Here is a 21,235-nt window from a genome sequence, read left to right as displayed (position 1 = left end):
ACAGAGATGGGCTGGGGGATGAACTGTCTTCTTCCCAAGACTTTGAATTGCAGTTTTACCTCTTACCGTGGGGATAGCCCTGTCAGCTTTACACTAACAATGTGGAGTTTTGATTTTTTTCAACAATATTTTAAAATTTTTCATTTTTTAATCTTTTTTTTGTGTTCTTCTATTTTTTCCCCTAGTCAAAATACTAATTAATTCCTATGTCTTTTGAAAACCTTTGAAAATTAAGCTAAATACAAAAGAATACAAACATAAATCCTTTTTCTTTTGAAATTACTGAACTGAATATTTACCATCACCTTCAAAGCTTTCATGTCTGGTTTTGGCATTGATGGAATTTATCCTCATGGCACAACAGCACTGTGTGTAGCTAGAGTTTTGGGAAGAGCTCTCAGGACTCCTGAAGGTGTGAACAGGGATGACAGATCAGGTGCCCTTTGCTCTCAGTATTACTCAGTGACACAGCAGTACAATGTTACCCACAGAGGTGATGTGGGTTTGTTGAAAATGCTCCTGAAAAGCTGGTGGGGTTGTGCAAAGTGCCAGAAAGATTATTAAGGGAGGGGAGAGAATAATCATATATAATGTGGAAGCTGTTAAAAATGATGTCTGCATTATAATTCATACATTAACAATATTTTGCTTTGTGTTGAGCTGTGAACTGCCTTGAAATGCCCCAAGTCCCCACGCTGCAAGCACAGCTCCCCACAGCCCTGGCAAGGCTTGGGGCACGGATCTCATCCGTGCTGCTGGGACTGCACTTGCTGCTCCTTAACTGCTGGACAGCCCATTCATTTTCCAATGAACTTTTCCTCCTTGCCTTGCAGGTTTATGATGAATGTGACGTGGGAAGGCAGAGATTTGTCCTTCACAGCAGACGGGTACCAGGCGCACCCCAGGCTGGTGGTGATCGTGCTGAACAACGAGCGCGAGTGGGAGAAGGTGAGGACTGGGGGGCTTCAGGGTCACATCTCAGGGGTCCTGCTCCTGCAGGTGGGTCACAGCACTCAGAAGGGACAATTGTGCACCATCCTGAGTATATCTGATGAGTTTTTACAGATCAGTGAGGAAAAGCCACGTGGAGCTCAGATTTCTATGAAAGGCACCCTGCATTTCCAGTTCTCCTTAAAATTTAGTAATGTAAAATGGATAACTGAAAGATGTCCAGAAGCTTGGTCCTCAGCTACTTGAATTTGGGTGGGTTTTTATATCTTGACAATTCCATTCCTTTTATTTGCTTGATTTTGTGGGGTTTTTTTGACAGATTTTATAGTAAAAGAAGTGTGCTTTTTACTTTTAAGTAAAAGCACACTTTAGAAAAAAAGTGAAGTTCCTGTTGAATTGGAGAATAATCCTATCAATGTTTGCCTAAAAAATTCAGAATCTTGACTAGTCCAGGTAGACAAGTGATCTCCATATGGAGTTCTAGATTAGAAGGAAAAATGTAGCATCAATGTTAATCATATATGCAGGTAGTAAAGGAAAAAGTTTATCACAAGCATCATTTCTTTTCAACTCCAGTCTCAGCCTGTGATAATTTTGGCTCTGAGTTTTGCAGGCTGTGGCTCTATGTTTAAACACTTGTTTTAAGAAACTGTTTTTAATACAAGACTGTAGGAAAACATACATCTAAATCATCTACCAGTTTTATTTTAAATTCATGAAATGTGATTCTGCATTATCTAAATAGCTGCTGAAATTTATGAATTCTTTTTGTTATAGTTTTAAAAAACCATTAAATCAACTTTAAATCCCAGTTTATAAGACTACAAGATTCTTCATGATGATGAATAAAAATGACAAAATCAGAATTACTGAAGGACATCTCAATAAATATGCTAGTCATGCAGAAACACAGAGAGTAGTCCTAGATTATGCTGTGTATTTCTTTATGTTCATTTGATGCAAATTTAATTCTCTGGATAAATTTAATCCTCTCCAAATGTGTCAATCTGAATCTTTGGAGGAATCATTTGCTCACTAACTGTTATGAAAATTTCTTACCCTGTTTTAAAATTCTTCAACAGTCTGCATATCATATATAATGTTCTGGAAAAATATAATACTGCTTGGGGAATATTATTAGCATGAGGTGCCAAAGGAAGAAAATGCTCAAAGAGGCAGCCAACAATGCTTATGTTAAAATAATTTCATACATTTTGTACCTTGAAACTTCTCTAAAGAGACCATTCAAAGGACAAGGAGAGATGGGTTTGTTTTTTTTGAAAAATAATCCAACAGCAGCAAAGAAATACTGGATACATGAGCCATCATTATTTCCCAGAAATAACTGGAGCCTGTTTTAACCTTCCAGTGAGGCCCTGGATGAGGGTTTGGGGTGGGCTGTGCCTGCCATGGCTGTAGGGCAGCAGTGCCCACTCCCCCTGCAGTGCTGGGCTCCCTCAGGCTGATCCTTGCCTCGGCTGGGCAGTTTTGCAGCTGGTGAATCCCTTCCTGCCCTTTGTCAGGTTTCTAGGAGGAGGAACAAAAAGGGATGTGAGTGGTGGTGTGTGGCCCTGGTTTGGTGGCCAGAGAGGAGAGAGGGCAGGGCAGCTCTGGTGGCTGCTCCAGAAGGGCTGGAAGGGCCCAGCTTTAATCAGAAATTCTGTCAGAGGGGAGATGTGAGAGCCAGGAGCGCTCTGTCACCACCAGACTTCTCCTGACCACAGGCTGATCCTGCCTCTGTGGGTGAGGACAAATAAACCAACTAATCAATTATCCTGGCAAGCTGGATGTAGCTCTGGGCTGTCTGGGCACACCCCAGACCTTTTCAGCAGGGTCCCTGTGCACTTCAGCTCCACTGACTGAGAGATGGAGGAGGCCCTTCTCTTCCACATGGTTTACCTGAACGGCTCTCTAGTGTTCTCAAGGTTCTCTCCAAGTTGCAGGATTTACCCCATATCTCTTGGGCAATTTCTTTCCTCTTGTTCCTTTCTCTATGAGCTGTTTTGCTCAATTTCAGAACTGTCAAAATTACTCATCTGAGATCTAACATTTGCTGCTCTGAGTTTCCAGACAGGCATGTGCTTCTCCTTTCTTTTACAGTGCAGCAGGGAGTATCACAGAATGCTTTTATTGAAGTCTTATTAAACATCCTCAATCCTATATGGAAAAATCAAGTCTTAGCATCTAATTAAATAATTTACTCATGTGAAAAAAATGACAGTGCAACAGCCTGTAAATCCTCATAATGTAACTAATGTACATACTGCAAGTAGCTAATTTATTATTTATGCAGAAAGAGTAATTGTGTTTTATGTGAAGAACTTTTTACCTGGTATCCTCCTAAAAATTCAAGATTTATTACTAAAACAATTTTTTCTTTATTTCTAAACTGATTTTATTCAAATACAAATTTTCTTTGGTTTCAGAATTGACATACTTCACTTAAAGCTTAAGGTTGTAGGGAAGCTGTGCAACCATAGCTGGAGAACATTTACCTCACCCCTCAGAAAATAAGTTATTTTTTCTTTACTCAGTATTGAAACTTTGAGGTGGTAACTTCAGATGTGAGTGGGGTTGACTGAGGGGTTTGTCCCATATCAGATGCTGAAGAAAGCTCTTTGAACAATAATAGTTTGAAGACTGAAAATCACTTTTTGGGCATGTTTCACAGGCATCCAGCAAGATATTTTGACAGATCCTAAAGCAGCTACTCAAACTTCTGACACCAACATTCACATTCTTGACAGGCAAAGGGGATGCTGTTCTCAGGCAAGAGATTTTTAAGAAGACAAGCTTAATGTGCTCGTTAAAGTGAAACTTGATAAATTTACCTGAGTTAGCAGTGTTGCCCAAATATCACCAAAGCACTGCAGGATCACTGTGCTCAACAGCCCTCAGAGGCTCAGCAGCCCCAGCTGCAGCTCAGAGAGGTGGGACCTGCATGTCTCACCTGGCCCATCAACCTCACTGAATTCACAGACTGCTACTCTGGCTTTTTCCTTTTTTTAAAATATATTTTTAAATGTAGAATTAAACCAAATCAATCCAATATTAAAATCATATACTAGAATATGATTAGCAGTGGCAAAAAGTAAGCAGTTTAATTAGCAGTATGTATCACATATCTTAACTGAGGTGGGGAAGACTGTATTTAAAGATGAGTGTGTTCCATGTGTAAGGATGAGTTCCAGGGTAAAAACAATTTTTACTGATGCTCTAGGTAGGTACAGATGAAGTTACCATGGTGGTCTGCATTCTGGGTGAACCTGTGTTCTGCATGGCACAATTGCCAATGAAACACCACTGCAAGAACTGTTCCTTTGCATCCAGGTTTATCCTAAACAGAGCCTGTCATCTTTCACTTTCCACTGATGCAGGATTTCATGCACTGGGTTTGTCTCTGAAGCAGCACATGCCAGGTTTACAAGCTCTCTGTGGGGTTGTACACATTTGTATCTAAGTAGGAAGGAGTGGGCAGAGGGTGCATGGTTCCTGCCTGGAATAAATGAACCAAGGTCCTCCCAGAGAGCTCCATCTGGCTACCAACATCCACTGCCAGGTAGCCCAGAGCAGAAAGCTCCTGGAGCTGCCTGTGGAGCTGACTTCACTGGGCAGGAGATGAGAAACCCAACCCAGTCTCAGGCAGATTTCTGACAGAGCTTTTTGTCAGAGTCCTGTGGGGGTAAAAAAATCCGTGAGGTGCTCCATGGTAATTTCTTGTGAAATCTTGATTGATTTGAGCAAGGGTCACAACAGCTGAGGGATCCTTGTGTGTTGGGAAGAATGAAAGTTTGACAGGAAAGTCTCACAGATATGTGTGCTTAGCAGAAGGATTTTTAAATGTGGAGTCTGATGAAGGAATAGAATGGAAGCAAGTTTTGATATAGAAGAAAAGAACTGCTGAGCCAGTCTGACTGGATAACCAAGGAGACAAAGGGTTAGAAAGGGTTTTTATGGCTTAGAGCAAAGGATAAACCCACCCCAAACAAGAAGATGTTTTACCAAGCAGAAAGAGAGCACAGGCAAACAAGTCAGCAATTGTGGCAAGTGGAAAAAAGGGCTCAGAATTTTCTGCTGCAAGAAAACTGAAAAACAACTTCTAGCTTAGACTGTAATGTACTGACTTTTAGTGATTGGGGAATGGTAACATGAATATGGTAATTACAGTAGTTATGAGAGGCTAGAGATAAAGTTAGGGATAGATTGGTTCCGTCGTATTAAGATGTGAAGCAAAGAAAAGTATAGAATGCACTGTAACCAAAACCAAAGGGTCTCCAGGCCTGCCTGCAGCTGGAGGTGACAGCTGTGGGCACAGCTCTGTCACCCACAGCCCTGGGCTGCTGTGACACCTTGGGTACAATAAACTGCATTTTGGAGAGCTGCCTGGAGTCCCACATCCCTCATTTAGGCTCTTACCCTTGTGTCTCGTGATAGATGTTCCCTAACACTTGTGAGAAATGCAGATATTTTAACTAGAACAGCTGAAATTGCCTGAGCTAATAATCTGTTTGCTGGGGTATCTTTTGTCAGTAGCTCTGTGCTGTAATGTGATACATTCTTTTTGCCCCTAGCAGAAGCAGCAGCGTGCTCTTTAACATCTGTTGGGCTGTCATTCCCTGTATTCCATCCTTGTTGTTTTGTGTATTTAGCCTTCCTGTAAATATGCCTATCCTGACACTTACTGCCAGCTGAAAATTGCATGTTGTTTCTGTATCAGTGAGCTTCTGCCTAGCCTAAAGGCCTTTCCTTTGACCTTTACTCTGCTGAATTGTTTGAATTGCACCAACTATTATGCAGCACTTCTTACATCATGTATTCCCAAGGAGGATCCAGCTCTTTGCTGCTGTAAAGGAATCATAACTCCCATGGAAAGCAAAGGTGGTGTGCTTTGTCCCTGTTCTTTGCACCTATATATTAGAGAACAGGAAGACTTTGGGGGCAGCTCTCCCTCTCTGAAGGCAGAGGTGTGTCTGTCTGGGCATTTCTGGAGAGCTGTAAGGTCTTCACTGAGTGCAGAGGTGACAAAAAAATCATCCTCCACTGGGAGGTGAAAGAATGAGCTGTCAAATTGTTTAGCTCTCTTCCTTTCTAATGACATAATCAACTCCTAAAATGGCTTCTCTGGTAAGAGTCTGAGCTCTGGCACTGCACAGAGTTATCTGGGACATTGCCCACAACCAAAACTGTACCAGCCACTGAGGATTTGGTGAGTGCTAATTAATAATTCTGTCTGGAAAAATGAGGCTGCAGGAGGTGGCAGCTTTTCAATCTCCTCCTGTTTGTTTATAATCCCCCTGGATCCTGTGTTTTCCTTGGAGCCCTGCTGGTCTCAGGACTGGTGCCTTCCTGATGGTGTCACAGCAGCCATGAGGGAAGAGCAGGACATTTGCATTCCCCATATGAGATTTTGCAGCAAATTTTGGAAACTTCAAAGTCTTTAAATGGATGTCTTCAAACCATTCAGGACTCTAAACCACTTCTTATGAATAAGACATGGAACTGCTCACATCATATTTTGTCATTTAGAGTGCCATTGTGAAATATGGACCCTCAGAAATATAGAAGTGGCACAAAGGTTTGCAGCAGGTGGTGCACAGCAGATGCTGTGTCTGGAGGAAGGGTTTTGCTCTTGTGCTTTGTTCTGCAGCTGTTATTGCTAACCTGACAAATTCTCTTTTAGCTGTTTAGTTATTGATTTAAAGCTTGCCAGAGTAGCTCTTCCTTTTAAGTGGCAAAGTGTAATGAAAAAATAGTAGTAAATAGTTTTTCAATAAAGCAAGATGGGCTAGATTTTTTATTTGCTCAGCACTATTTTCTTAACTGTGACAGCTCAAGAAGTATGTTTTGCAATGTATGTGTGTTAAATGTAGAAGGAACATCCCTGAAAATCTTTTTGAAAGGTTTGGCTGGGTAGTCCTGGGAGTGCATTTAGTATCACTGTTGTCATGTAGCATTGTTTCTAACCGAGGGATGATGGGTGTGTGCTGTGTACAGCTCCCCTCTGCTGGGAGGAGGGTGACAGGACTGAGGTATTAGGTTGTTTTTGGTGAGATATGCTGGTGTGACAGACTCTCTTTCTGTGCTAGCCCTGGCACTCAGTGAAGCTCTGCTCAGGATCTGGCCTTGCTCTTTTTCTCTGGTTTGATGAGCAGGACTGTGTTAATCATCCTTCCATTGTTCAGAGACTTCTTTGGGATGCAGCAGGAGGGGGACTCAGGTACAGCAATGTGGAACTGTGCAGGTCTCTGCCTTTGGCTGCCACACAGAAACACAACAAATTCTTCATTATCACACCAAATTCTTCATTCTCACTCTCCTTGGCTGCAGTCTTCCAAAGATAACAGGGCTGGGATGGGGTGGTCAAAGCACATGGGCCAGAGTCAGATGTGGGGAGCTTTAGGCAACAGTGGATGAGGTGAGCACCCTGTGGCTGCTACCTCACTCTGACTTCAAACCAGCTCTTCCATGATCTCAGCCATTTTCCCTTTCCCTTCCTGCATCCTGTAGAGATTAAACCAGAAGGAATTTTCCAGACTGCATGTGAAGTCAGAGAAAATAGGAAAGAATGTGCAAATGCAAAAGAAATACAATGGTTGTATCTACCATTGCATGTTTTTACTTGAAGATGTAAATGCCATCCCATTTCCTTGCTGATGACTGGAATAGGCAGACAGTCAGGCACATTTTCCACTTCTCAAGTCCCTGGTATCCCTTGGCATGTTTGCTGTTTGTCTGAGGGCCTGGGCTGGCTGCAATCCTCCCATTCCAGATGGCCACCCCCATCTTGTGCTCAGGGCTGTGACCACACCGTGGCTCACGTCAGCCAGCACACAGTGCTGTCACTGCCACTGCTGTCACTGCCACTGCTGTCACTGCCACTGCTACCACACCTCAACAACTGGACTGGTTTCTTTATAGAAAGAATAGATTGTTCCACTGGGGCTGAACTAGCCTTTCTCCTAAAGGCTTTGTCCACTGTGTTTTGGATAAATTTCATACTAGAAATTTATATACACCGTAATCATATATACAATTCCCATTGATTTAAGTGAGAATTCCTACTTCTCTTGAGATACTTTGAATTTCCTAATTTAAGTGAGTAGAGATTTGACATTTCTGCCTCCTACATGAAAGTTCAGTAAAACATCTTGACTTATAAACAGGATGGAAAGAAAACTGCAAAGGTCATGTGCTTATAGGCTTCCCAAAATAGGAATGGATATAAATCATGTTCTCAAGGAATTTTTGTGATTAACTTTCAAGTTTTTAGAAGACAGAACATAGATAACAATTTAAATTTTTTTTATGGGCTTGAGTCTCTTACTGTACTGTTAATTCCCACATTTTCCTCACAAAAGAAATATTTGAACAGCCTTATGATTGTTGTCATTTGTTTAGCTTAAGCAGCTCAAGAATTATTAAAATGCATTAGGTTATAAATTATGTGGATTGCTAGCTCATTTATACTATCTGTCATCAGATAAAACATGCAATTAGATTTGTGGATAGAAAGTAGTTAAACAATCTGAGGAGGAAAACACTAGACTGGAAAATATTTAAATCATAAACCTCCTTCTGGTGATCTGGAAATGGAAAGAAATGTGGGTAATTTAGAAGGGATATTTTATAATAGTAAATAAGCTGGAAATTTTCATGTGCAGTGGGGTTGGCTTTCTTGAAAGTACCCAACAGTTGGCAGAATAAAAAAGTTATGAGAAATTACTCTAATGGAAATTCTTACTAAAAATATGGTTTGGTCTGGCTCCAGTGGAAGCCTGGGTAAAGGCTTTTACAATGGCCTCTCAATGTGTAAGAGTCCAAGAGTCTTCTCTTTGGGAAGATACAGAAATGGCATTGTGATCTCTTAGTTATTGGTCAGATGGGTAGGAGTGACTGTGCATTAGGGGTTTGTTTGGTTGATTTTTTAGAAATATTTTTTTATTACTTCGAATGGGTCCTGGTTACAAATAGAGTGTCTGGTTGCTGTTCTCAAATAGAAATGCTGACTGTCAAATTTCAGTGCATGTAGCACCAGGTGATAGATGGTGTTAACTGATGACATCCAGTCTGTACAAAACAGTTACCTAGAATAATAGAATAATGTTACCTTGTTTGTCTTTACCACTGTGCATTTTCTCATTTCATGCAATTGCTAATGAATTTCAAAGTAATTTTAACAACAAAACCCCAGACCAACTGTCCTGGCCATGTAATTCCTTGGGCATGTGTCCCAGCCCATTTAATACTGGTCCCACCTTGTCCAACACCATCAGGAAGCTCTCAGCAGCCTGTGGCTCTTGGCCTTTCAGGTGGGGAAGTGGGAGAACAACTCCCTGAGCCTCAAGTACTCGGTGTGGCCGAGGTACAGCTCCTTCGCCGACAGCGACCCCGATGACAACCACCTGAGCATTGTCACCCTGGAGGAGGCTCCCTTTGTCATCGTGGAGGACGTGGATCCTCTCATGGAGAGCTGCCAAAAAAACACCGTGCCCTGCCGGAAATTTGTCAAACTTAAGTGAGTAAATACACAATGTTCCCTTTTCCCAACTGCAAAATATAGTCCCCTTCCCTTTTCCCCCTTCCCTTTTCCCCCTTCCCTTTCCCTTTTATTTTTCCCTTTCCCGCATGATATGCTCTTTGCACATCCTCCTTTTTAAAAAGTTGAGAGTTTCTGGTTTAATGTAAGTCACATTGAGTTATTAAAAAGGTAGTAAGTTTATAGTAAACTAAAGTCAATGAGAACCAGCCCATTTCAGTCACGTGGAAGAAGATTGTGTTCCAAAATGGAACTGGTTTAATGAGTTCTCTTTGAGCTGTTTCCAGCTACGTTGAGATACGCCTGCTTTCATTAGTCTGTAACAATTTGAAAATGTCTCCTAATGAAAATGTAAGTTTATGCTGCAATTTGGTATAGAATAAACTACTCCAGCATAAAATACCACTGTGATTATCAAGAGAAAAGTCCCCTTCTGTCAGTGCTCTGTAACTTCTGAGCAGTCATTAGAAATCAGTGGAAGAGTTTCCACTGCACATTTGTCAGTGGTGTTTCACCTGCTCTGTGCCTTGATCTGTGTATTTATGAACTGAATATAACAGGATTTTTACTGAGCAGGTGTGAGGGAATATGATGCATGATTCTGAAGATTTCCAGAGGCTGCTAAATGGTTGTGCCCACGAATCCTCAAATCCAGAGAAATTTAATTTTTTACTTAAGTTCTAAACTAGTTTTATTTTAATTTTGATTTTTCCAAAGGCTGTATATGCCTTCTGAAGATGCATATACTAAAAGGTTCTAGAGGTCACAAAATGAACATTTCAGGAAAAAAGTGAAAACTTGCATCCTTGCACTTAAAGGCAGCCTGAAGTTCACCTTCTCCTAGTGCAGGGAAAGGTGCACTTTGAGAAGATGCATCCATTTCCAGCATGGTGAACTGCTGTGCCTTTTTACAGCTTACATATTCTTTAATTACTGAATGACATGTAGTCTGATGTCTTGAGAGTAAAAGTAATAAAAATTTAATCTAATCCTAAGAGAGAGATTAGTAAGAGCAGGCTGCATGTCTTGATGGAGCAGTGCAGTGCGTGAGGCTGGATCCTGGAGTAGAAGGATGTCATGTGAGGTAATGTTGTTTCTGTGTCTCACCAAGCAACTCTGGCATGATTAGCAGGAGCTGCAAACACCATATAGCTATAAAAGCATCCTTTGGGTTATTTTTGCCTTGATTCAGAAAAACATGGTCATTCACAAGAGCGGCAAAATGTTGTTTCACAGTGTGCTGTATCTTGCTGTTGTGCTGCCTCTCTTTTTCCCAGCAGGAATATTTATGTGTGTCTTCTCTGTTGACAGCAACAAAACTAATGAGGGAACAAACGTAAAGAAGTGCTGCAAAGGATTCTGCATCGATATCTTGAAGAAGTTGTCTAAAACTGTCAAGTTCACATATGACCTGTACTTGGTGACAAATGGGAAGCATGGCAAGAAAGTCAATAACGTGTGGAACGGAATGATTGGTGAAGTAAGTTCTCTTTTAGGTAAAAGAGTTCCTAGGGACTCAGTGATGTCTGGTTGAGCTCTGTTGGAGGAAGGAGGAGTTCTGTGCTGACCCTGGTGTGTGTTGTCCCTGTGACCAGGTGGTGTACCAGCGGGCAGTGATGGCTGTGGGCTCGCTCACCATCAACGAGGAGCGCTCGGAAGTCGTTGATTTCTCGGTGCCGTTTGTGGAGACCGGGATCAGTGTCATGGTGTCACGGAGCAATGGCACAGTTTCACCCTCTGCTTTCCTAGGTATGGTCTCCAGCCTGTCCAGATAACCTAACTGCATTTCTGTAGAGTTTGGCAGATTTAATTGCGTGTTAAGATATGTAGTACTTTAACGCAGTTCTGTTAAGTTTTGAATGTTGCATTAAGAAGTTTGTGCTGTGTTGATGTGCTGATTATCATGGTCATTAACACATGGACACAGTGCTGTTGGTTTTGGATGCTGAAAGGGAAAACCAAAGACAGTGATTTCAGTATGAAAAAGAATCCCCTAAAATCTTCAGTCAGGAAAATTACATCCTCAACCCTGCTTCCTTTCAAACTAACTTAGGCTTGTTTAGCCCATCATAAATTTGCTTAATATCTTTTTAATATTCACAAAATAATTGAAAAACCCATTGTAGAGTTGAAGAGCAACTTCCTTATATTTAGATATAATTTAAAGCTAGTTTGGTAACAGCTACTTCTGGCTTCTGAATGCCACACTGCTGCAATGGAGAGCTGAGTGTTTTCCCCATTGATGCATCTGAACAGTAGAGATACAGCAAAGAAATGAAAGGCTGGGCAAACAGGAGGTGGGATATAAAGAAGCAAAGACTCTGGGCTTCTTTTCTTGCATGCCTCTTTTAGTTGTGCATTTTCCGTTTCATTATTTCCCTCTCCTCTTTTAGTATTTATAGTTTCTTTTGGTGTTTGGCCAGAATTTACCTGGAGCTGAAAAGAGAATGAGCCACGAGGTGGTTCAAAAATGCCCAGAATGCTGTTATGTGTAGACCCATGTATTTGGGTCTACTATTTTTAAAGATATCTTGTACTGGAATAGTGACACTAACACCATTAAGTGGAAAAATAAATAATAGTATATTCCAGATATCTTAGGTCACAGTTTTAAATGTTCAGGTCCATTGGGTCTGCAGTGAGACCAGTCCTAAATTGCTAAGTGGAAGTTCTTCACTCCCCCTGAAGTTGCTCACAGACATTTAAGAGCAGATTATTGGTGTAGTATCAGATACAAGCAGGCAAATAATTGAATTTTCTTACATAAGAATCATCATTTAACCACAGAGCTTATTTCTCAGATCTGTTCCATTAAAGCACATTACAGAGATGATGCCAGTAAATATGACGCAGTGAGTAATCAAATAATTTCCCAAATGTGCTGATACCTAAGTAGATTTTGTTGATGTTTGATATGAATGGAAGACTTTAAGGGAAATTACAAGAAACTGTACCTGAAATGAAAATACTCAGAGAGTATCTTTTATTTCTTTGAGTCATTGAGTTGTAAAGTTCATTTTTAAATTGCAGTCGCAGCATGTTGAAATGACCATTGGAAATAAAAATTGGGGTGTTTTCTAAAGTGCAAGTGCAGTTGATTTTTTACTTCTCCCTTAAAAACCAGTTAACAGCCGCCATCAAAAGAGAAGCTGCTTTTGCATTTTTCACAAGCAACAGAGTTATTAAATTTCTAAAATGCATTTAATGTTATTGGTTTAGTTGGATGTGTATATAATTCAAAAGAAACAAAAAAAGAACCCCTTCTCATAAAGCTCTCTAAAATAGCTCTACTTTTGAAGAAATCTGATTTTACTGCACCAATAAATCAAGCCTGTGCTCTCAGAAGTGTGCTCTGTTTTTTTCAGGCATAGATGAAGCTGCCAGTTTGCTGAAATTGACTGTGTGTTTTGATGAGGTGTGCGTAGTAGTAAAATGTTTTGCCTTGCAAAATACTATCAGGCAGATAACTGAATTTATTCACAGACTGATTTTGTTTCAATTAAGTGACTGTCTGAGAATAGAGTCACCTTACGTAAGTCTTTTAAAAGACTTTTTAAATAAAATCTGTCAAATATAGCACTGTTTTTAAAGAATAGCACTTGATTACAGTTCTGAACTATCTGGGTTTGTGAATTGTTTTTGTGAATGTGGACAAGTACAGGAATTTGTGTGACTAGATTTCTCCAGTCAGTTGTTGTGTCCAGTAGATCTGAGGAACTGATGGGCTGTGACAGCCTTGTCCTCGTTATCTGCTGTGTTCTGATTCTGATGTGTCTCCTTCAAATGAGAGTTTATCCATGTTAAAACATTTTCACATTTACTAGAGATAATATATACCAGATCTACAAATACTTTTTTAATGATTCTGTGGAGTCTTGGTTTAACTTCATTTAAACAACCAAATTAATAAAGGAAAACCTTAAATCTCCATTTCCATATTTTTCAGAGGGAGAGTTCATAGGTGAGGTCAGTTTTCTTTTCTGGAGGCATTGATGGAATAGAAGATCTATGCCCCTCTTTATTTAATGTATTCCTGCAGTTTTGGTTTTGGTGGTGGGAGGTAGGACTCAAAGACATCTTTTCCTTGCTTGATGTTCTCCTTTGTCAGTCATTTGAAATACACACTAACAAGTCATATATTAGTTTTTTTCTGGGATATTATAGCTTTACTGAAAATTCCTTTAAAACCTGCTGCTTGCCTGAGGGAAGTTCCCTTCCTGTCCTCTGAGAATCAAAGCACAGTGCTGAATGTGTAATTGGATCTCTGATATGACAGGAAGGTCAACTTTGTTATTCAGTTGATTTTGTACTTGCTCAATCTTACTGCTTGCTATCCCAAATAGCTTTTTGTTTTCCTATTGCTTCTATTAATTCACCACCTCATTACCAGACTCCTTAAATTATTAAAGAGAATTCTGCTTAAATTCTTGTTTATAGCTCACTTTTGTACATTGGCTTGTTTTGCCCTTTGCCTTCTTTAGATTTTGATAAATTACCATTGCTGTTTCTACACTGTTGCTTTTGAGAAGGATTTTACCAGCCTTGCTTTCTTCTGTGAGAATGCTGTCTAAATTTTATAGTAGTTCTACATGAATGCCAATTTAATCCAGTTACTAAGTGAATTCAGAAAGTATTTTTTAGACTGTGTTTGGCTACATTATGTCCCTTCCCTGGCTGCATCTACATAGATCTTCCTCTGCCTTCTACATATTCTGTTATTTTCCTAACTTACCATTCTCTCCCAAACAAATAATTACAGTACTTGAACAAACTTCATACCCTGTCTTGGAAATAAAATAATTAATTGAAAAAATACTGCTCCTTTGCAAGAGGAAAACAATTTTGTTTAAAATGTCCTTTGCCTTAGTTACCATCCAAAAACACTGGTGGGGCTATTTGTTATTTAGTCTTGTCTAAGTCACAGATTTCTGAAGAAATCATAGCAAAGACAAAAGATCTCATGAGTTTTCTATGCTTGGGCACAAATTATTACATTTCATTCTATTCTGGGTGAATCACCTGAATTTGGGCAAGGCTCAGATTGGGCTGTTGGGCTTAGAACATCTCAGTTCTCAGTCATTCTCCTTTCCTGCAATGAGGGAAGAAGTTTCAGTAATTCTATTCTTAAATTCAAAGAATGAAAAAGCTACAAGAGAGGAACTTCTTGGGCTTTCAAAAGCAGGCAAAACATTTTAGCACACCAATTTTCTGTGATTTCAATTGTTTCTTGATTCTGTCCTAATTAGAAATAGTATACCAAGATTTGTTTTCTCACACTTCAGAGCACACTCACACTTGCTTTATTTGCACAAGTTTTGATGTGAAGTGCCCCAAATAAGTTGGCCTGATAAAGAGATATTAGTTTGCCATGCTAAATTTTCTTAAAGATATCCTGGTACCAAAGCAGCTTCCACAGGGACTCCTGAAGTGACAGAATCTATGGTTGGGAAAAATGATATTTATATTGGTATCTGATATTGATATGGAGTCCTTTCAAAAAGTTGGTGCTTAGTCTGGTTTTTGAAAGTGCTTCTAGTTTTGTGCTCCAACCTACTTCTTTTACTTAATTATGGTTCTTCTGTCTTTCAAACTGACATCCAATTTTCCATAAACCCTTTTGCTTTCAGTAATTTGCTCCCAGATGAGAAAGAGACTTTCAAAAGGATGTGGTTGCAGTTGATAAAAATATCATCTTCATTGCAGTTAGATGAAAGTAAACACAGAGAGAAAAGAATCCTGAAACAAAAGCGTTTAGTTTGAATGCAAGTATTTATCTTTCCTCCTCTAACACTTTTTGTTGGATAGAAAATGAGAGAGAAGTCGACTTCCCTGAATTACCAGATGTATTAAACATATGCTTAATTGCTTTTGCTTTGCAGAAACACAGTCACAGTGGTTGGACCATTCTGTTGATAAATTTCTATAACACAGGCTGAACAGGCACAGCAGCCTGACTGTGGACTGAACAAGCAGCGAGTCAAACCAATTATGGGCACTCAGTGTCAAAGAAAAGTGTGCAGCCTTTTGGTTGTGATTACAACTTACATTTCAGCTGTTGACTTCATGGATTTTGTCTATATATACCAACAGCAGTTCATGATAGATGGCTTAGTTATTTGTAGCAGTTTTGCTGGAAAAAGCTAATGTAGAGGAAGCTGCTGGGCTTGCCTGGTGAGGACATTAGAATTCTTGTGCTGTACTGGTTTAATGAACTGTGTTTCTGTTTCTCCTGTTTTGCTGCAGAGCCTTTTAGTGCTTCTGTCTGGGTGATGATGTTTGTGATGCTTCTCATCGTGTCTGCCATGGCTGTCTTTATATTTGAGTACTTTAGTCCTGTGGGATACAACAGGAACTTAGCACAAGGGAGAGGTAAGATTTGATTTTTACTCAACTCCATTTTTATTAAAAAAATCATGTATTTCCCATCCCTGGGTCTCCATGTTTTCAAATAAACATAACATAGGAATAAAACAATGAAATTAGCTATTAAACTGTTTATGTTCTTCATTTAAAGTATGATTTCTTGAAGGCTTTTATGCTCATGTTTATAATTTCAATTCAGTGGAATAAAGACAGGGTAAGTGGTATCAGAGTTTTATTCAGGCAGTGTTTGGTTAGAACCTGGTATCAGCTGTAAAGTGTCAGCAGTGAAATATGTTCTACTCCTGGCTATTACAAATTGATGACCAGGTCTGAGAAAGTTACCTAAAATCCTGTGGTCTGCTGGGCAGTTTGAAAAATAGCAGTTACATTGTCCAGAGTTGTGTATAGTCCCTGTAAATATCAGGACCCTTAGCCCTGAAATGAGGCCCCTGGCAGAAGGGCATCTCTCCTTTCTGTGTGGCACCCTCAGTTACAGAAACTTCATTTTCAAAAGAGACAAGCTTTGCATTAACTCTTTCTCAGTGAAAGCTGCACTTTGACTCAAGAGTGAGGATTCCATATCTCACCATGCCCTCATCCTCCCATTTCTGCAGTGACATTTGAGAGTGCAGCCTTTGTTAAAATTTCTAACTCATTCTTGCTTTGTTTCATAACAAGAGATCTTCCAGCTTGGTGAACACACCTCTGGGCTCTATTAAAAGCAAATGATTTCTTCTAGACAAGGGCTGGCTTGTTCCCTGAAAAAGTGGATTTTTGTAATGTTCAGATGATGGTATCATTTTAATAAGATGGTAAATGTGTAACCTCTGTCTGAAATAAACTGTGTTAAGAGAGGGGAATGCAAGGTAAATATAGACACTGGGGGTCCAGGGGCTTGCCTCTTCTGTTCTGTGCCTGAATTGGTTATTTAGTGCGCTTACAGCTACAAAAACATGTTTTGGCACTAGACCATCCCAACTTAGCTCTAAAGACTTGCCACAAATCCAGCTGCCATTAATTTGAAACCTGGAATAGTAAAAAAAAAAAAAAAGTTTATCATCTCTCATTTCCCTAGGCATTTCTTGCAGGATGAATCTCAGTGGTAATACAACCTCCAGTGGCATGGACAGAACTTTAGATTGCTCCCTTGGCATATAATTTCTGGAACACTGCTGCTCAGAAAAATGCACATCATCCCTGTATCAGCTCAGCCCTTAATATGTCTAGAAGGTAGTTAGAGAAACCAAAAGCCAGCTCCATTGTGTTTATTTTACTGCACTCTGTTTTCCTAGTGCTGCTGCAGAATAGGGGCATAATCTGAGATGTAGAGCTTGGCTGCATTGTGAAAGATTTGCATTTCTACTGAAATGAGAACGTGCACTGAGTATACCCATTTAGGGTTTTATTATTTTAAGAGTCATTGAATTATTATTAAAATAAATTATAATTTAAATGAATAGCTAAATTTATATTTGTAATGTGCACCCCCTTGGATTAAAGGGACAGGGCAGGGAAGGAGATAAAGTTACAGATTTCTGCATCAGAGCTTATTGACTAAATTGCAATTGAACTGCAAGAAGGGTAATTATAAGTAGGCCAAATGAGTCACAGTCAGGGAGGCCTGAGAGTCTGGCTGATGAGCAATGTGTGATTGCATTGTGCTTACCTGGAGCTGGGCAGAGGAACAGCCCTTGGTTCTCCCAGGGCTCCCTAATGGGGCCTTTGGAGTGGGTGATGACACTGTTAATTCCCTGCAGCCCCTGGTGAGCCTGGGGGCAGTGTGCTGCCCACTTCCAGCTTTGGGGTGAATTAAAAGGTGACCCTAAATAGAAATAACAAAAATTACAGAATGGCTTAGCTGGGACAGAATTTTACCTGGAATGTCAACACATTTGGAGCCACAGGACTGGCTCTGAACATGTGAGGCAGCCAGAGCCTGGCTTGCTCTGAATTCCCTGTCTATAGAGGTAGATCCTTTGTTCTGTCTTTCTGATTCATGCTCTGAGTACAAAGGTGCTTAAAAGTAGGTGACACATTCACACACTTTGATCTTAAAAATGCTTACATAATGTTCAAAAAGCATAATGTTGGATGACTGGAGATGATAAAAATAATTTGGGTAAGAAAAGTACTAGAATTGAATCATTAAGACTTAAACCTCCAGTTTTCCATTTCACATGTTTGCTGGCACAGACAACTGACAGGGCAACACTGTGGCACATTTCTTCCTGCAGGAGACACACCAGCCTGCTTCTCCTCCAAACCTATCCTTTCCATTTTCATCTTCAAATTCTGAGCCATAGAAAAATGGTTGAATGATGTTTCAAAAATGTGGAACTCATTGTCATTGCAATGGAGGGTACCTATGGTAAATCCTGGGAGTATATTTGGAGTACAGTGAATATAGATATAGATATAGATATAGATATAGACATATACACCAAAATATTTTTTAACCATGTCTCTGGGACTAATGGGTGTTCCCTGCATGGTGTATTGGCAAGGTTTAATTTAAGTGCAGCTGAACTAAGTGCTGTTTGCAATTGCAGATCCCCATGGGCCATCCTTCACCATTGGAAAGGCAGTGTGGTTACTGTGGGGCTTGGTCTTCAACAACTCTGTGCCTGTGCAGAACCCCAAGGGGACCACGAGCAAGATCATGGTGTCAGTCTGGGCTTTCTTTGCTGTCATTTTCCTGGCCAGCTACACTGCCAACTTAGCTGCCTTTATGATTCAAGAGGAATTTGTGGACCAAGTGACTGGGCTGAGTGATAAAAAGGTGGGTATTCAGCTCAAGAGATGTCAGTGTGCATTCTCCATAATCCTTCTACCAATTTGTACTTTGTGATAAAAACTCTGAGCAAGATAATGAGCTAAAACTGGATGATTTCCTTCTGAGTGCAAGTGCAAACCTTACCAACAAACCTAAGACCCAAAGCATGAAAAATCTGTTTTCAAAATCTCTGTGTTGCCTATTCAAAAGTAGTTGCATTAACTGAAAATTACCTTTATTTTGTGATAGAAATCAGTTAGTGCTTGGTCAAAAAGAATGCCTCAAAATAAAGAGCTTGAAAAATGTTGTGGGATATTAGTAGTATATTAATAGAAAAAAGTCCATTTGCAAGATTATTGTGATGGATATGCACAAGATACCTGAAGGGCATTCTTTTGTTAAGTCTGTGCCCACTTGTTTGAAAATGAAACTAAATATTGGCATTAAGAAGAAATATTTAAATACTGTATAGCCCAGGGGACAACTTCACAAAGGGTTTTTTTCTCAAAGGACAGAGAACAAAGGAAATTGTTACTAAAAACAAACCAAAAAGGAAACATCTCAGCCTTGTCTGTTTTGTTTTGTTTTAACTTCTTTTTATGACCAGCCTTTGATTGATTGCCTGGTATATCAAAGCAAGCATGGCTGGAGGAAAGATAAAAAGAAACAAAAAATGATAATAGTTTTGTTTTCATTTAATTGTGTGGTCACACAACCTTTGAAAGAGCACGAAGATTGTGAAATAACCCTCTATTTTAAGATAATATTCTTAGAAGAGACAGATAAATGACATTCTCTCTAGGGGATTAAAACAGGAGATTTGAGAAATGTCTTTGTGCTGTTGGTGAGAAAGAGCAGAGCATTTTCCTGGGCCCTGGCTTTTGGCAGGCTCTGCCTTGCACCTGGCACAGCAGTGGGCTCAGGAGTGACTGACCCTCACCTTCCCCTCCTGGCTGGCTCTTTGCCACAGGGCTGGAAATGTCAGCTCCTCTTCTGTAGCTTTTGGCTGATAACTTCCTTGGGTTTGTCATTTTCTCTGTTCTCACTGCTAAGTAGGATTTCGTTTCCACAAAAAGCAAAATAAAAATAGAAAAATACTTGAATCAGAAAATACCATCTGCTCTTGTGTGGTCTGCTGATCATTTATTTGATCTGCCACCTTTGTTTCTATTTTTTGGTTCTTCAAACTTTGCCTGAAGCACACAGATATAAGGCAGGGATGCCATGCCTTTTCTGATTAAATTAAAAATGCTAGAACTCCAGAAGAGCAAAGCACTATTTCAGAACATTCTTCTTGTCATACATAGGTTTTGCCTCCTCCACAATCCTGAGGTTTCTTGGATTTTAAAAAACCAAATCATTTGGGATAGTCTCTGGGAATGTAATCTGATTGATGTTAAATTATTTTTCTCCCCTCTTTGCCATGTTTATACAGTTCAGTACAGAACTCTGACCCTTGCAGGAAGCAAAGCAGTCACAGGCAAGGGCCAGAAATGGGGGTATAATCAATTTTGAATAATTAATACCTAAAAGTTCACTAATTTTTTTTACAAAAATTAGAAAAAACACCAAACCCCACTTCTGGGCTGGTAAATCAAATTGTTATTCTTCTCTCCCCCTTTTCCCATTGCCATACCTGAAGAGCCAAGCTCTTCTGTCAATGCTGTACTGCCAGTGCAATAAAATATTTCCAGTTAGAGATACTGGGGTGTGATGGAAAAATCAGGAAAAATCAGCAGAAACCCCCACTCTCTGAGCAGCCACCCCTGACCCTCAGCACTCAATGCTGTCCCATTCAGGAATTTTGTTGCACTCTATCATCTCGTTCACCACATTTGCTGATGTGATGGCAATGTGTGATTTACCCCCTGATGCTCTAAGACCTCTTTATAGTTTCTTCATCCCTTGGAATGTTGCTAATGAATTTGTGAGGGCCACATCATCAGAGTGTCACCCAGAAATCCATGGCACAGCATGTTCTGGAGTTAGGAGGGGTGGGTGTTCATATACTCAAATGATTCAGCAAATGAGAGGAAAATTATATTTTGACATTCCTGTGTATGTAATAGATGTTCAAAAGCTTTGCCTTCATCAAAAGGTACAGAAAATGAGTCCCAAGCATCCAGCAAAGACTGAGATTGGTGGCTTTGTACTTTTGAGGCCTTTTGTGCCTATTTCATGCAATGAAAGAGGAAAAGAACTTGCTGAAGGAGGGCAGGTAGCTGTGCACAGAGCTGTCTCCGAGGGTTCTGCTGGGGTTCTGCCTCATGTAGGAATTGCCTCTGGTCCAGGAGCTTCTCTTCAACCTTAACAGGAGATGATGGCCCTGACAGGATTGTTGTTTCAGCAAGACTCAGAGTGTAGCCTTGGCTCTCTGTTCCTGTGCCCCAGGGTGGCCCAGGGGGTGCAGTCCCTGAGATGTGTCAGTGTGAGAGCAGGGCAGGGAGGCAGAGCCCCTGAGCCCAGCCCAGCCCTGAGCCTTTCCAAAGCCAGCTCCAAAACCCTTCCTGGGGGTGGGCACACAGCTGTCCCTGCCCTGCAGCACCTGGTGACACAAGGACAGCTCTGCAGTGGCTGACAGCTGCCTCTGTGGGATCACAGAATGCCCAGTT

At 40.3% G+C, this 21,235-nt stretch overlaps 1 protein-coding gene across 2 annotated transcripts in view; it reads left to right on the top strand.

Moving 5' to 3' along the window:
• Nucleotides 1-21,235, top strand: part of GRIN2A (glutamate ionotropic receptor NMDA type subunit 2A) — a 157,422-nt gene that overhangs the window by 94,693 nt on the left and 41,494 nt on the right. For both annotated transcript variants that reach the window (XM_050980031.1, XM_050980032.1), the window contains exons 4-9: nucleotides 834-948; nucleotides 9,261-9,466; nucleotides 10,799-10,967; nucleotides 11,083-11,236; nucleotides 15,731-15,856; nucleotides 18,400-18,629. In XM_050980031.1, the coding sequence (XP_050835988.1) occupies nucleotides 834-948; nucleotides 9,261-9,466; nucleotides 10,799-10,967; nucleotides 11,083-11,236; nucleotides 15,731-15,856; nucleotides 18,400-18,629 (1,000 nt within the window). The remainder of the gene's footprint in view (nucleotides 1-833; nucleotides 949-9,260; nucleotides 9,467-10,798; nucleotides 10,968-11,082; nucleotides 11,237-15,730; nucleotides 15,857-18,399; nucleotides 18,630-21,235) is intronic.

This window comes from Serinus canaria, chromosome 14, assembly GCF_022539315.1.
Source record: "Serinus canaria isolate serCan28SL12 chromosome 14, serCan2020, whole genome shotgun sequence".
In the NCBI taxonomy this organism is placed as follows: domain Eukaryota; kingdom Metazoa; phylum Chordata; class Aves; order Passeriformes; family Fringillidae; genus Serinus; species Serinus canaria.
This window is presented reverse-complemented; position numbering and strand designations above follow the sequence as displayed.